The sequence below is a fragment of the Antechinus flavipes genome, chromosome 1 (assembly GCF_016432865.1).
Source record: "Antechinus flavipes isolate AdamAnt ecotype Samford, QLD, Australia chromosome 1, AdamAnt_v2, whole genome shotgun sequence".
In the NCBI taxonomy this organism is placed as follows: domain Eukaryota; kingdom Metazoa; phylum Chordata; class Mammalia; order Dasyuromorphia; family Dasyuridae; genus Antechinus; species Antechinus flavipes.
The window spans coordinates 349,049,366-349,065,502 of NC_067398.1; the positions used below are offsets into that span (position 1 = coordinate 349,049,366).

The 16,137-nt window shown below is 35.5% G+C and overlaps 1 protein-coding gene across 1 annotated transcript in view; it reads left to right on the forward strand.

The window, feature by feature from the left end:
* FECH (ferrochelatase) overlaps positions 1-6,015 on the forward strand; it is a 48,299-nt gene extending 42,284 nt beyond the window's left edge. Inside the window, exons 10-11 of the mRNA XM_051969582.1 lie at positions 387-446; positions 931-6,015. Of these exons, the coding sequence (XP_051825542.1) occupies positions 387-446; positions 931-1,065 (195 nt within the window). The 3' untranslated portion in view covers positions 1,066-6,015. The remainder of the gene's footprint in view (positions 1-386; positions 447-930) is intronic.
* Positions 6,016-16,137: the final 10,122 nt, after the last annotated feature.

Sequence of the window (16,137 nt, forward strand, 5' to 3'; positions counted from 1 at the left end):
AACAGTGAGATGCTGTTGGAATTGTGTTAGTCTGCTTTGTTATTTTTTTCTAGAGGAAAAAAAATGAAGCACAGATTTAAATGAAGAAAGAGTTACATTCTAAGGATAACTTTAAATGGATTAAAAACATATAATGCTTGGGAGAGATAAGAATAGCATGTAGAAATAGAACAGGTATTTATATTAACAGCTATGATAACTTATAGCCTAGGTCCAATATTTTCAATTAATAGCTGCCTGTAGACATTTTTGAACCAATACTAGTGGTTGTGGTTTTGTTCGTTTGCTTGTTTGGGGTTATAGCAGATCTTTTAAAAAAAAATAAAAGCTATCAGAAATAAAAATGTGTATGTTTGTTTGTTTGTTTTTTTTCTCATTTGATTCAGTGTGGAGTTGAAAACATCAGAAGAGCAGAATCTCTTAATGGAAATCCATTGTTCTCTAAGGTATGCACTGTGTAGTTGCTGTCTTAGTAGAACATATAGGAAAACAGTCCTTTGAGAAACTGGAACAGAATATTGGTTTTCTCATATATTAAAACATTCTGAGTTCCAATTAATTATAAAAAAATAGAAATCAAATTCCCTATACTTATGTTTTTCCCCTTTTATCCCCCAATTTTCCTATTTGTTCCTCTGCACATATAAGGTTAATTTAAAATCTACTTTCCAAAAAACAATTATTTTGGTATTGGCGAGAGTATTTCATTTCCAAAAATCCTTGTCTTAACCTTCTTTCAGCTGAGGTTTCCCAGAAAAAGAAAGCTTTATTGTCTTTAGTTGATAGGATTTATGAATGAACTTTAAAAAAAATCTCAAACCAAAAATAGTCTGGTGATGATCAGGGCTAGCTCAAGGAAAAATAAACTGCATATGAAATATAGTTTTTTTAGTTTTTGCTAATCTTTGTTTCTTATCATCTGTTTTTCAGGCATTGGCTGATTTGGTTCATTCACATATCAAATCAAATGAAATGTGCTCCAAGCAGTTAACTCTAAGCTGTCCACTCTGTATAAATCCTGTCTGCAGGGAGACAAAATCCTTCTTCACTAATCAACAGCTGTGACACATGGTCTGTGAAGCCAGTTGGATTAGTCAGGAGAACTTCTCGAAATGACCTCACAGATACCCCAAAGACATTTCATTTTGGAGAAAAATGTTAGGAGAAGTAAAGGAACAAAATTACATTACAATATTGATAAATCCTTTGGTGCACTTTGCTTGCTATTATGTTGGGAGTGACTCTGAGGATCCCTCTAGAGTGAATTCTGTTTTTATGTACTTAATATGCTATTAACATTCACATTTTATTCTTTTAAGCATAGTGGCTTTCTTTAAGAATTGCTAGTATAATGAACATTTAGTTATTCAATTTAAATAATAACAGGTGGATTTTAAAGATTTGATTCTAGAGAAACATTTTACATACAGATTTTGGTTTCATCTCTAAAAAAATTTTATAGCAGAACAGATGTAGCTATTCCATGTGAATTGTAAGGATTTTTGAGATTTGTTTGCATTTCATTCATTAGTTTTTCTCTTTGTTTCACCAAAAATGTGGCTTGCTATCAAAATCCTATCTTGAAAAGAAGCTACTCAGCATTCTTTCTGTGGCCTAGCAGTAGCAGTGTGTTATTGGGAGTAAGCTATGATGCCTATGTCCATCAATGATTTGTCAAAAGTTTGCCAGTGAAACTGGTCTTCTTTGTGTATTACTTTTTTCATTAATAATAGTGAGATGTGTTGATTTCAAAATCTGCCGAGATTCTTAAATCCCTGTAGATAAAGATTCAGGATTGCTAATAACATAAAAATATATTGTCTATCATGTATAATTTTATGGAAATTTACGATGGCATAAAGAATGTTCATGGTCTTTCCTACTGGCCTCTGGAGGTTTATATTCTCAAGGAACAATGTTATTGAGAATTTTTGATAATACCTTGATTTTTAATTTTTCTCAGAATCTCAGTGAGCATGTATATGCAAATTCTCTTCTGTCTGAGCTGTTTTTCTATTCTGTATAGGTATATTTTGAAAATTAGTTTTTTAATGGAAAATATGTTTTGTAACCATGAGCTCTTAGGCAAAAAGTTACCCCCAACTCCTGCAATGATGTCAGATAATCAGATCTCACATGTTCTGATTTAAATGGATTAAAATTCAGTCTGCCACATACATAGTAGAATTTGTAATGATTACTTTTTTCCTTCTTTCTTCCAAAGCCTAACACTTTATATTCTTCAAAAGAGATTTTTCTCTGTTTGATTAAAAAAAAACCATTTAGAAAAATAGGAGTAATCTTCAGAGGATTATATATCTCCTGTATTCAGAATTTGCTCTGTTAATAAATATCATGACAGTGAGGTTTCTTTGGAACTATGTAGATAATATTGAACCAGTTTCATTCATGTTGTATAAAATCAAAATGATATAATAGAAGAAATTATCTTAAGACACATAAAAAATGCTCCCACTTTTATTATCCTAATAGTAACCTTCTCCATATCTTAGAATCCAATCTTACATTGGAAGAAGAAATTAAAAAAAGAATAAAAGAAAGAAAAGGAGCAGCTGAATGTTGATCATTTATTAAAAAAGAAAAGAAATTGGCTTTTTCTACTAGGGGACTGGATTTTTTTTTGATTTTGTGTAGAAGCACTTGATTAGACTCTAGTTATAGGATGTTATTGCAGAACTGTTTATTGATGGCTTAGAACTTTTTTTGAGCTTTGATTTGGAATTCAGTGCTATACTGAGTTTCAAATCATAAAGAACGAGTAGTATTCCACTATTTTATCCCAAGAAACCATAACCCAACTTTTTTTAGTCTATGAATGTGGCCTAGCTCTTAAGTATTCTTGGTTAGAGAATTTAAAAAAAGATTGAGACAGTCTAAGTTGGACTCTCTGGGTGGAAGCACAGGCAGAGCCTTAGAATTGCAGTAGAAAAGACCTGCACATGCTTTCCCACCATCTTTTACCCTAATGCTCAATTTCTTCCTGAAATCTAAATAGTTGATCAAGACACCTTAGATAGTAGTTTGGACCAAGATTCTTGGTGCTGATTTGGGACTAGGCCAGCTTCTTGTATTAAGGCATTGATGTGACATTTATTTGGATCTTTAATGATGGCAATAGGTAATTTTACATGTTAATCTTGATTACTATGTAATTATTGCTTGATAAGGCTAGTGTTTGGTAGGACCAAATTATTGATAGATCTTTTTTCAACTATTAGGTAGACTTTGAGAATAGTGTTTGTTTAATTGTCAACTTCAGGATTACAAATGTCTGCTCTGGGTAATTAGCACTAAAATACTGCCAGCTCTCCTCAAACTGAGCTCCTGTGCAGGACTGACTTAAATTGATGTAGCAACTTCTTATAAGGTTTGAAAGAACTGTGATTATTAGCTAATTTGGCTTGCCAAGATTAGTGTTAGGTACAGAACCTCCTTAAATACGATCCCTTAGGGATGTGACCATTTAAAGATTATACAGTTCACTGCCACCAATCACCCTTTTATTACTCCTTATATTGAAAGTAAACTTACTTTACACCTTTGAGAGAAACTCAGCTTTGGAAATCTTTTATACTTTTCACTTTGCCAAAGTGTTTGCTAAATATAGCTGACCTGTAACACACTCATAATTAAGTAATTAATTAATAAAAATAAATTTCTTTGATTATTTTCATGTAGTAAACCTATTTTTCAGTTTGTTTTTAGTGTACAGCGCTAAAACAAGTTAGAAACTTTACAAGTTTCCAGAATTTCATTGTCCTCCATCCTTTTTCCATATGTGTTCTGTATAGGACTTTGTTTTGCTTTGTTTTTTGAGGTAATTGGAGTTAAGTGACTTGCTCAGGGTCACACAGCTAGTCAGTGTTAAATGTCTGAGGCCAGATTTGAATTTAGGTCCTCCTGAATTCAGGGCTAGTACTCTATCCACTGCATCATCTAGCTGCCTTTGTACAGCAGTTCTTAAATGTATGATTGTGATGGTGAAGTTACAAGGAAAGAGTACGATGTTTGGTACCATGTTGCCAAAGCTTTGACTCAGAGCTGACACTTTCTGCATATAGCACATCAATAATTATATTCTCTTCTTTATAATAACAGTCATTGATATATAATGAAAAGGAAGGGATAGTAGTTCATGAAAGTTTTCAATTGGTTCCCAAATACAGATTTTCCTTTTGTTCTTTTTCTGAACAAGTTTGCTGATTTGATATGATAGGCTATATAAAAAATACTAACAATTTTTTTTAGAGGGGTAGGGGACGGAGCCAGACCATCTGTTTTTAAAATGTGACCCAAGATCAAAATTATTTTCATGATAATACTAAATTTTAATTTCCAATATGGTGAATATTGATAGATATAACCCATCTAAGCAAAAGCTCTTTGGAAGTGAATGTGCTTAATAATTGTTAAGACTATAAAATGGTCTTGAGACTAAAAAGTTTGAGAAGCACTGGTTTAGACAATATGGAGTCACTCTGAGATATATACACATATAATGAATGACTATATATAGTCACAGATATATGTTTATGTATATAAATAAATTTATATTATACCCACATATGAGTGACTAGTAACTCATGTTTGTGTGTATATATAAATATTGCATATATACATATATATTTAGTTTACATATATATGTATATAAATACACACACACACACACACAAATTTGTGTGCCTTTCAAGAAGCCATCATTGAAATATATGTTAGATGGTTTGTGCAACTAGCTGCAGATTATTTTAGATCAGATACACTGACATTGACATACTTAAAATGTGTGAAGAATTATTAAACCAAGAGGGTTGTAAGATCAGAATGAATACCGGTTAGTAGGGGCAGAATGAGACTTTCACCCACCCCAGAGTTCAGAATAACCACATGATCCCTGCAAGCAAAGCTTCTCTCTGTTCTGCTCCTCCCTCTTCCCAAGGGTAGTTGCTTTGGCAGAAAGCCAGATTACTAGGAATAAGCTGCAGCTGGGGACAGAAATTAGGAGCGGTACCTTAAAATTGAAGACATCTGGTACTTTAACAATCAAAATATCTGTTTGTATGTGCACATGCCTGTTCATGTTAGAGAGTCTTCCAGGAGTCTTCATCTTCATCCCCTAGTAGATTGTTAGAAGCATTCAAAGCCAGAATCAGTTTGGTGTCATTATTCTCTGTTTTTTATATTCAGCTAATTTTCCTTTAAAAGTGCTTCCTGGAAAGCTCTGACCTTAAAGATGCATGATGGTGGTTGGGGAAAATAATTCCAATGATTTTAAGACAAAAACAGAATTTAAATTTAGTGCTATATTCAGAACTTTCAATGGAAATTAATTTCTTGGTTTTCATCAGAAAGACATGACTCTTGAGAACTATTAAATCATAATTTATTTTCTGTTGTTTATTCACATGGCATCTGCAAATTTAAAAGTTAATTTTAAACACACTCTGTCCTAGGATTGCTTTGAAAACAACTCAAAAACTTTACTGTAATTGCCTCACAGTGAGAAAACTTTAGAGATCTTTAGCACTTAACTTTGAATTTTTAAACAAGCCTCATAGAAATTAAATGATTTGCCCAAAATCATATACATAGTTGTAGCCGAACCAGAAATAGGCCTCAGTTCTTCTTTCTTCTACTCTGTCTAGTGTACCTCCTCTTGTTACAAATTCCCACTCTGGGAAATTGTGTTCTAATGAAGTTCTGTATGCTTATTTCAATTTTATTTTGTAAAATAAGTTTAAATGGCTAGATTTTGCCATAAGCTATTAATCTTATTTAACAGTAAATATTATCTAAAGTCTAATTATTATTGTATTGTTAATATTGAACTTTAATGTTCTTTCTTATTGAGATTGCTAGTTAACTGAAACAATTGTATCTGACTGTTTTTTTATTTGTTAGATTTCTCTTTCTGGCATAGGAAAGCATATATGTTATTACAATTTTTTTCCTGTTTGATTGCTTTAACTGTTGCTATTAAAATAATTTTGAAAATGTTATTGTAGTTATTTAAATTTAGAATTGTTGGTCTCCATTTTTATGTAATGTTAGCTAAATGAATTGTATTACTTACCATTGAGATGGATACTGGAACTAACAGGTTTTTTTTTTTGGGGGGGAAACCCTCATATCTGGTCTGAGACATTTGTTTAAAAAAAAATTCCTGTACAGGGAGGCTACATCCTGTCTGTTACCTACCACTCACTTGGTGACAGTTGCCATTTGAGGTTTTCCTTTACAGATACACAGAAGTTGACCCAGAGTACCTCATTATCTGAGGACATATAGTCTCACATATAGTCTTCTCTATCCAGACATTTAAGTAAAGTGTGAAGGAGCTCCAGTTTTATAACACGACAAACTGGAAGGACTAGACGTGCAAATTTGTGAAATGTTCCAAGGTTTGATCCCTCCTTTCCTTAGGTTCAGTCAACCAAAAATTTTAAGAATTTCTGTAGTATTGATATTCAGTGTGTGTACACATTCTTCTCAATTATATATTGGTGTTTTTTTTTTTGTTTGTTTGTTTTTTTTAGTTTTCACAAGTATGTATATTTCCCAAGTACAACCCTGGTGACATTGCAATAAAGAGGTCACCCTGATATTTTAAAGATTGTGGCAAGTCCTGCACACAGGAAAGATTTAGCAGTGGACTGTATGTATGGGTGGAAGCTGAACCTGGCCAAGTTTGGAGAGTCTCATCCTCAGAGGTTTGGCCACCAGATGGTGATTGGGGTTGGGGCAAGGGGGAGGGGCAATGGCAGTGGTGAGGAATGGCAACTCAAAAAACCATTCTGAGATTAGGAGGGATTGGGGCCTATAATGGTAGAGGGAGCAGCCACAATGATAGATCAACATAGAACTTTGAAGAGTAAGTAGATGCTCTAGATTAAGTCTAGATGTTTCATTGTCCCAGTTAGTATGTAAGCTGATAGATAAGCACCATATATTAATTGTTTTCCCTCTTTTCTCCCAAAACATTTAGCAATATATAAATAAGTTTTAACTTGAGCACCTCTTAGAGAGATCTGTGAGGAAGCTCTGAAAAGGATATCGCACCGGTACCTCTCACCTTATTTGTTTGCACACAGGTTCTGGAAAATGGGAATGCACTCTCTCTCTCTCTCTCACTGGAAATTTAAAGATAGGAGGATGTTACAGCAGGTTCCCCTTTGGAGTTGGCCTTTGTTTTTTCGATCTCCAGAGGGCCATTCTCAATATTTGCTTCATCGGTGCCGATTCCACAGAGACAGCTTTGGCAAAGGCAGATCTTGTGATTTACATGATGGCAAGAGGAAGTGTGATCCAGAACTGTGCAGGGCCATAGAACTTCACTCCCTCCTGAATGCGACCTATTGTCCTATCATCACAACCTCTTTCTCATCAGAGTGGTGTCATCATATCCTATTGCCTCGCATTTCATGGTTTCTATTTTTCCTGAAGCAAAGCAATCTTTTCTCAAAGCTGCTGTCCATAGAGACAAGCATTCTTTTTTATTGGTGTCTCTTTCATGTCAGTTGGATGATGGAAAAGAATATTCTTGCCTAAAAGACTTTAACCATATTTCCAGCACATATCCCAGCCTCATTCTCCATGTTACATTTCCATCAAAATACAGAAACACACTTTGGCAGCTACTTCAAAATACTTGTAGACCCCAAGACCCCTTTCTGTTTCCCATGTTATTCTTCTATTCACTTCATTGTTTCTGTAGCTTTTTCCTTTGTTCCCAAGTCACAGCATTATCCTTTGTGACAATCCTTTGATCCTTAGAAACTACGAATATCTTTAGGGCTTTAAGTATGATCCTTTCTCTATCCCCTAAAGAGCAAGTACCAAATGGAGCCATGGTGGTATCCAATAAAAGGGGCTAGACCAGCATTACATTCTTTAGAGCTGGCTGTCTCTTTGAGAGCATCAAAGACATCTCATTGCACCTGTGTAGCATACACTGTAGCATCTCAAAGCTATATGAAAGCTTGGTTACTGCCGCACTGTTTAAAAAAAATAAGTGGATGCCCCACTCTAAGGATATGCTCATTTGAAGGCTTCTGTTATTTCTGTCTGCATTAGCACCATCTGGACCAAATTATTCCCAGATCAGGTTTCACTGACAGCTGACTGGTTTGTCATCAAATGCAGTAAGAAGCAGAGATTAGGCTCAAGGAGATAACAGCAATCCTGTGGAACAGGCCTCATGACTGGGGTGGCAAAGAGACTCCTAGATAGAGGTTCACATTAATGAATTATCCTTTAGGAGAGGAAATTGTTGCAGGCTGTCTTGACAGGGACTCTAGCACTTGAGGTGACTAAAACACCTGAGTTACTGGATTTACCAAAAGTAAAAGTTTTGGGGTTCAGGAGGCTTATGATTCCTCATACTTAAAAAAAATATTTGTAGTCACTGAATTTCTGCTTCTTTAATACAAAAATATTCAGAACTGATCTTTTCATAGAACAGAAAAAGAGGAATTGAGTTTAAATGGTAATAATGTGTTTTGGGAATAATTTGACCTTTTTTTTTTTTGTCTTGACCCAATTTTACATCTTAATGATACCATAAGAGCTCATAAAAACTGGATCAAATTTCTGTGGAATGTGATGGAATTTTAGTTTCCTGCGGATTATTTAAAAAAATAAACATAAAAGCCAGGATTGATAACCCATCTTAAATTGTATAAGTGTCATTCCTGAGACAGGATGTTGAACAGATTGACTCTATGGGGTCTTATTTAAGGCAATGATTCTTTCCCTTACAGTATGATAAGAGTTCCCTTCCCTTCTTGACTGGGGAATTGTATTATACAAGGACATCCAGTTACTATTAGGGAGAAAAAGCTAAAAAAAGAAATGAGGCAAATTACTTCTCAGACTTAGGCAACAGAGTGATTAGTTGGAGTTACATCTCTTCAGCCATGGAGATAAAGGTCTTTGGAATAAATGTTTGTTGGATAGCAGTCAGTCCTGAGAAACATGCGCTCTGCCTTCCTATGGGTTCACAAAGAAGCTGCTGGTTGCTCAGCAAATAATGGGACTCAGAATGCAGCTTATTTGGCCCCAACTGGCCTTATTTTTATGTAAGAAGGCTACTCCAGTTTTTATGGAGAGAGTTCTATGCCTTTGGGAGGGACTGATCATCAGGATACGATTCAGAACAATAAGGCATATAGATGATGACCATATATGTGAAGTCAGCTCTCAGTTACCTACAGTAACAATCTGCAGGCACAGAAGGGATAAGTAAAATCTACTGATTGTCCCCAAACCCACTTAAACCTATAATCTCATCCTCTTCCCTGACTCAATCTATACCTCTTACTTCTTACCTGTATTTCAAGAGAGATAAGTACTGCCATGTAGATAGTAGGTAATGTCCTTGGCAGAAAGGGATAGTTGAATAAAGGACAAGACTATTGTATCTTGGAGTCAGAATGATCTAAATTCAAATCCTGCTTTATACACTGACTGTGTTACTGAAGTGATAAGTCACTTAAAAATATCTCTATCTCTCAGTTTCCTATTTGTAAATAATGAGGTTAGACTCGACAATCTCTAAGGTCCTTTCCAGAAATAAATTATGATCTGGTAGTATTTCTTCTCCCTTTCCCTCACTTCTAGGAGGCTCAAATCCAATGCTGAAGAACTTAATTGATATTACTTCCGAATTTGTAATCCCCAGTCTCTAGCCCACTTTTCTCACCATATTTTACTTTTGTGTAATCAGAGACTATTGAGGTTCTGGTATTTGAGACACGGAACAACTGTAAGCATATCCACCATAAAGTCCAGAACCTAGGAGTTTCTTTCTCACACTCACTTTTTCTTCATTAAATATAAAGTAAACCAATCAAGACTTGGAAAGTCTTTCTGGTGTGTTTCTAGGAACACAGAAAGATGTTATGACTTTAGAGGCACCAGCCCTATTTGTTTCTGCACCAGTGGGTGACAGCTGGAATATCATGGTCCTGAAGCCTTGGTATGGTGTAGCTTTCTACAGAGAGAAATTCAGTGTAGTGAGAGAAGGTGGGGCACGTCCATACTCTGATCCACTGTTGTCCTTGCATTCCATACACACACCATTCCATCTCCCACTTCCAGGTGTTTTCACTGTTTGTCCCTCACATCCAGCACTCTCTCTCCTCATCTCTATCTCCTGACTTCCTTCAAGTCTCAGTTAAATGCTTAATGCTAGTGGCCAACTTTATTTGTATGTTGTCTCTCCCTTTCAAGCCTGGAAATTCTGAGCTGCCCATTGGTATGGTAGGCCTCTGGGAGCAGAAAGCCACTGAGTTGTCTAGGGAGGGACAAATCTGTCTAGCTTGAAAACAGCAGATCAAAATCCAAGAGTAGCCCCCAAAACTTCCAGCCTGGGAAAAATGGGAAGACCTAATATTGGGGGAGAAAATTCTCATTTCATTTCTCTTTTCTGCCCTTCCCTATCCAGTCCCTGTTCCTCCCCTCTTCTCCTTTCATTCTTTCCCTTCTCTTTCCCTTTCCTTTTCCCTCTGCCCTTCCCTTCCCTCTGTTTTCTTTTCTCTTCTCTTCTCCCTAGTCTGTCTCAGTAATACCATTAATTAATACCATATAGCCAATGTTATGAGGATAAAATTAAATTATGTGAAAATTCCCTGGGGGAAAAAAATAAGTATTTTTAAAATAACAAGTATTGGCATTATTTACAGATTTCAGTTTCAGAATTTTCAGTGTTATCCTGATAGATCAAAATGGAAGCAAGCTTTGGAAGGATTGACTAATATGCTAGGAAGTTCTTATTATATAATGGGAGAAATTGGTCAAATATTGGAGGTGATCTGTCAACAAGTTTTATTTAGTTCCTACTTATGTACCAGGCAAGTGCTGATTGCTGGGGGTAGAAATAAAAAAAAGGAGGCAATTCCTGCCCTCAGTTTGCACAGATCACTGAATGAATTTGAAGATTCAGAGAAAACTCATGTAGAATACTCTCTATACCAAGTTAGATTTCCATGAAATTAATGATCAGAGTTTTGTGATTTGCAGTCTGGCAATTTAGGTTATGATTCAACCAGACCTTTTAGTTTACTTTTTCTTTCTCTTTATCGTCTCTTTTAATTCAACAAACATTTATTTAGGGCCTACCATGTAGGCTAATTACTACATTGACAGAGGGTGAATAGGTAAAGAGTAAGGAATCGGATTCAGATAGATTATCCTTTACTTAAGGGAAGTCTGGTAAAAGTTGAGATTGTTATTAGGGAAGAGGTTAAGATTACAGATTTAAGTGGATTTGGGGATAACCAAGAGATTTTACTTATCCCTGCTGTCCCTGCAGGTTATGTTACTGTAGGTGACTGAGAGTTGATTGCACATATGTGGTCATCATCTATATGCCTTACTGTCCTGAATAATACTTTGATGGTCAGTTCTTCCCAATGGCACAGAACTCTTCTCTATAAAAGCTGAGGTAGCCTCCAGCTTAAGTACTCCCTGTAGTTTTATACAATTGTTCCTTTAAGGAGGGGTCAGCAGGGGATGAGTTCCTTTCTGTTTCTCTTGCTTATGTCCACTCTAACCCATCGAGAACCTGGGCCAAGGCCAAGTTGCCTATCAATATTTTAAAGTAGCGATGGTATAAAATTTATGGACGATGAACAAAGGACAATTCCCTGAAGCGATGATCCTGCTGAGAAGTGATATTGGCTGAAAGGAGATTTCCCACTTTGAGACAGTGTGAAATCAAGTGCCCACCTGAAGAAGCCCTTTATACTCGCCAGGCTCTGAGCTCAGTGGAGAGAGAAATTTGAGCTGGTTTCAAATCCCACCTACAACTGTTAATTTATTTGGTTATCTATTAACAGTCTCCTGGCAGCTTACTTTTATGTTTAAAATTAAGTGCATGATTGATTAGTTTTGAGAACAGTGATGGGATGTTGTTCTATACTTGAGCCAATCCATTAGTGGGCTCTCTCATTACTGATCTTTTTTTTTTTTTTCCCTACTTTTCTTGGTGCATTGTGTGTGTGTGTGTGTGTGTGTGTGTGTGTGTGTGTGTGTGTGTGTGTATGTGTGCACTCACAGGAATACATGGGTATATGTGTTTATACTTGAAAGGAAAGAGGTTGGAGGACACAAGAAAACAAGTTTTTTTCCATGAAAAGAGAGCCATGATGGAATTCTGTTGTTCCCTGAGTCTTGTAATGAGAAATCCACCTAGAGGATTTTCTTTAATTTTTAAAAATGATTTTTGTTAAGAAATTATTTTTATTCTGAACTTAAACACCAAATATACAAGTAAATAAATTAAATCAGAGAACATTTCCATATATAATGCAAAAGAAGATTTTTTATGAAACTGAGTATTTCATACTGCTTTCTTTTAAAGAAGTTATACATTTTCTTTTTAATATTCTTTAAAATTTTCTTTTCAAATGAAGATCTTCCTTATCTCCTTTCCATCCCCAAGCCCCAATTGAAGAAGCAAGAAAATAAACAAGACAAATTCTCACATTGTTCTTATTATATGTGAGTGTGTATTTCAATTATGTAGTTTAGGGTTATATATGTTCTTTAAATTTTTTTCCCAATTTACATATAGAAACATTTTTTTCTGGTTATATATGTGCATTAATTTTTTTTACACATTTCCTTATGAATAAAGTTGGGAGAGAAAAATCAGAACAATAGGGAAAAACCACAAGAGGAAAAAAAACAGAAGAAGAAGGAAAAAAAAAGTGAACATAATATCTATGTCAATTTATATTCAGTCTCCATCGTTCTCTCTGTGTATTTTCCATTCAAAGTTTGTTGGAATTGCCTTGGATCATTGAACGGCTAAGAAGAACCAAGTCCATCATAATTGATCATCGAACAATCTTGCTATGGCTGTGTATAATGTTTTCCTGTTTCTGCTTGTTCCGCTCAGCCTCCGTTCATGTAAATCTTTCCAGGCTTTTCTAAAATCAGCCTGCTCATCATTTCTTATAGAATAATAATATTCCATTACTTTCACATACCACAACTTATTTAACCATTCTCCAATCATTGGGCATCTACTCATTTTACAATTCTTTACCAACAGAAAAAGAGCTTCTACATTTTTGCATTTATGGATCCTTTTCCCTCTGGATTATTTATGTTTCAATTTGTTCTCTGTATGTTACCTCTATCAGGAAATAGAATCCTGGTCTTTGTATTGATCAGAGTTCCTAAGTCTTTCAAAATTGTTTTTCTTTACAGCATTGTCATTATTGAATGAATTGTTCTGTTTCTTCTCACTTCCCTTTATATCAGTTTATTCAAGTCTTTATATAAGAGAGGTTTCTCTCATGTTCATATACATATAACTTATTTAGCTGTTCTTCAAACTAAAGGTACCCCCTCAATTTCCAATTATTTGCTACCAGTAAAAAGAGCTCCTATAAATATTTTAGTGTATATGGGTCCTTTCCCTCTTTCTGTGATCCCTTCGAGGTACAGACTTTATAATGACATTCCTGGGGCAAAGAACTTAATTATAAACCAGTTTAACTATTTTGGGATCCTAATTCCAATAAGGGTAGCTAGGTGGTGCAGTGGTTAGAGTGCAGGGCCTGAAATTAGGAATAATTCAGTTAAATTAGTTTTTTAGCCATTAGCTGCTTTACTAAAGTTGCAGGATACAAAATAAATCCATATAAATCACCAGCCTTTCTATATGTTACAAAGTCCAGCAGCAAGGGGTAAAAGAAATTCCATTTAAAATAACTGTAGATGATATAGACACTAGTTGTATAATCGTAGGCAAGTCACTAAACCTTTTTGTCTCAGTTTCTTCATCTGTAAAATAAGCTGGAGAGGAAAATTGTAAATCACTTTAGCATCTTTGCAAAAATAAAAGATTTTAAATGGGGTTACAGAGAATTGGACGAAACTGATGAAACAAAAGAACAAAGACAATATGACTTTAATTTTAGATCTGTGACTTTGGGGAAACCATTTAAAGTCTATGCTTGGACTTCCTCATTTGTAAAATAGGTATTATGTCACTAAATCACCTACTTCATAGCTATATTGTTTGTGCTTTATTCTTGAAGAGGACCATGGCATGGGGAGGAGATGCCATGACATACAAGTGAATTGGATTTAAGTGAGGAAGGGCTGGGCAAGGTCACCTGCCTCACTTTCCCCTCCAGGGACATCTGGGTTCAGTGGCAAAACATAGATCAGGACAACTGGCGATGGCCCTGGATGCAATGGGAGACCTTCACCTTTTTAATCTACAATCTTCAACAGGTCTCAGTTTGACTGAGTGATTCGTGGTAGGTAGCAATTGGGACAAAAGATCTCCTCTTTTACCTAGTCTAAAAAAATCTGAATAAAGTGAGGAAAGTGCTCTGTAATTTTAAAAGTATTGCTAAATACAAGTTATTGATATTATCATTATCAACAGCAGCACCCAAATTACCTCAATACCACTGGGCTAAATCACAAGTCTTACCTGATTTTTGCCTACCTGCTTCACTTGTATCTGTTTGACATCTATCTCAGAGAAGCAGAGACTATGATGATAAAGCAAAAAAATATTATAGATTCTGGCTGAAGAAGGTAAGCATCTTCTACTGTAGACTAGTCAACTAGTTGAATCTTCAGAAAGAATATGCCAAATCTTGCCATTTCTACCTCAGTTGATCCCTTCTCTCCTCTCACATAATCACTACCTAGTTCTGGTCCTCAACACTTGGGTCCTAAACTATTGCCATGACCTTCTATTTGTTCTTCTTGCCTCCACTCTCCCCACTTTAATGCACCACACTGCAGCTGTGGTGATTTTCTTCAAGGGCACATCTGATAATGTTGCTCCCCTATTCAAGGAACTCTAGTGACCCCCTTTTGTTTCAAGGATAAAATATTAATTTCTCTTTTTGGGTTTTAAATCAAATACATCCTTCCCCTTTCTGAACTCTATGGTTTAGTCAAACTGCTCTTCTGTATGTTTCTCCCTATTCCTACCTTATCTATTAACCTTTATGTGAACCTGGAACTCCCTCTCTTCACTTTAGCCTTATAAAAATATTTCTTTCCTTTAAGATGCTGCTCAAGCACCATCTTTTACATTAGACCTTTCCTTATGTCTCCACTTGCTATCAGAATCCACATAGAAGAAAATATTTCCCAGCATCAGTATATAAGTAATATATATATATATGTATAATAAAGTATAAATCAGCATATAATAAAAATTCACCTTAAAAATTAAGAAAAAAACTCCAAAAAAAGAAGTTTCAGAAGTCATGAATATTCCTTTCAATTAAGAAATTAGTATGACCTTTGCCCTGAGCACACCATGTGTTCCAGGTAATGATGTCTTTTGAGGAATAATCTTCATAATATTAGAAGAGACATATGTTCAGAAGGGCATTTCCTTTTTTTTTTTTTTTTTTTTTGGTAAAACCTTGATCCTGAACTGTATCATAAGTCTTTATTTTGGCTTCTACCTACACATATAATCCCCCCTCCCCCTCTCCACTCCCCACTCTCCACTATTTGAGAATCAGCTCAGAGAATCAGAAGCATCTTTGGTCCTAGAAAGGATATTCTTGACCCCAACAGAAAGCTTCTTTGCCTTTAGTGAATAAGGGGCACCTGCCCATCCAGGACTTAGCAATTGTTTAATCTTTGGGGAGGCCTAATTTTCAAATGATGGCATAGCCTTAAATGCAATTTGACTCAACATTTAGTAATGTGTAAGTGCTTAATAAATATTTGTTGAATTGAACAGAAGGGAAGTGACCAATTTATAAATCATGGCTTGCAAGTCCTTCCATTTCCCCCAGGTTCTACCCTCCCCCTTTTTGTTTATTGCATTTAGCCAATGGGATAGGAGAGGGAGAGTTATCACTTTTTCCCTCTCTTCGCATTTATCAGGGAACCCTATGAACATGGCAGGTGATTTGCATGTTTGCTTGATTGACTGACATTCTTTCTATGAACATCTTGAGATGGATTGTCTCTCTGGGCCTCATACCCTTTTGTCCTCCAGAGTTCAGAGGTTACATCAAAAACCTCCCTGCCTGCTGCCTGATGTGACATTTGAACTCTAGGGCCAGGGGATCAGCAGGCCATAAAATAAGGCAAAAACACTAAAGGTGTCATCTTATTATT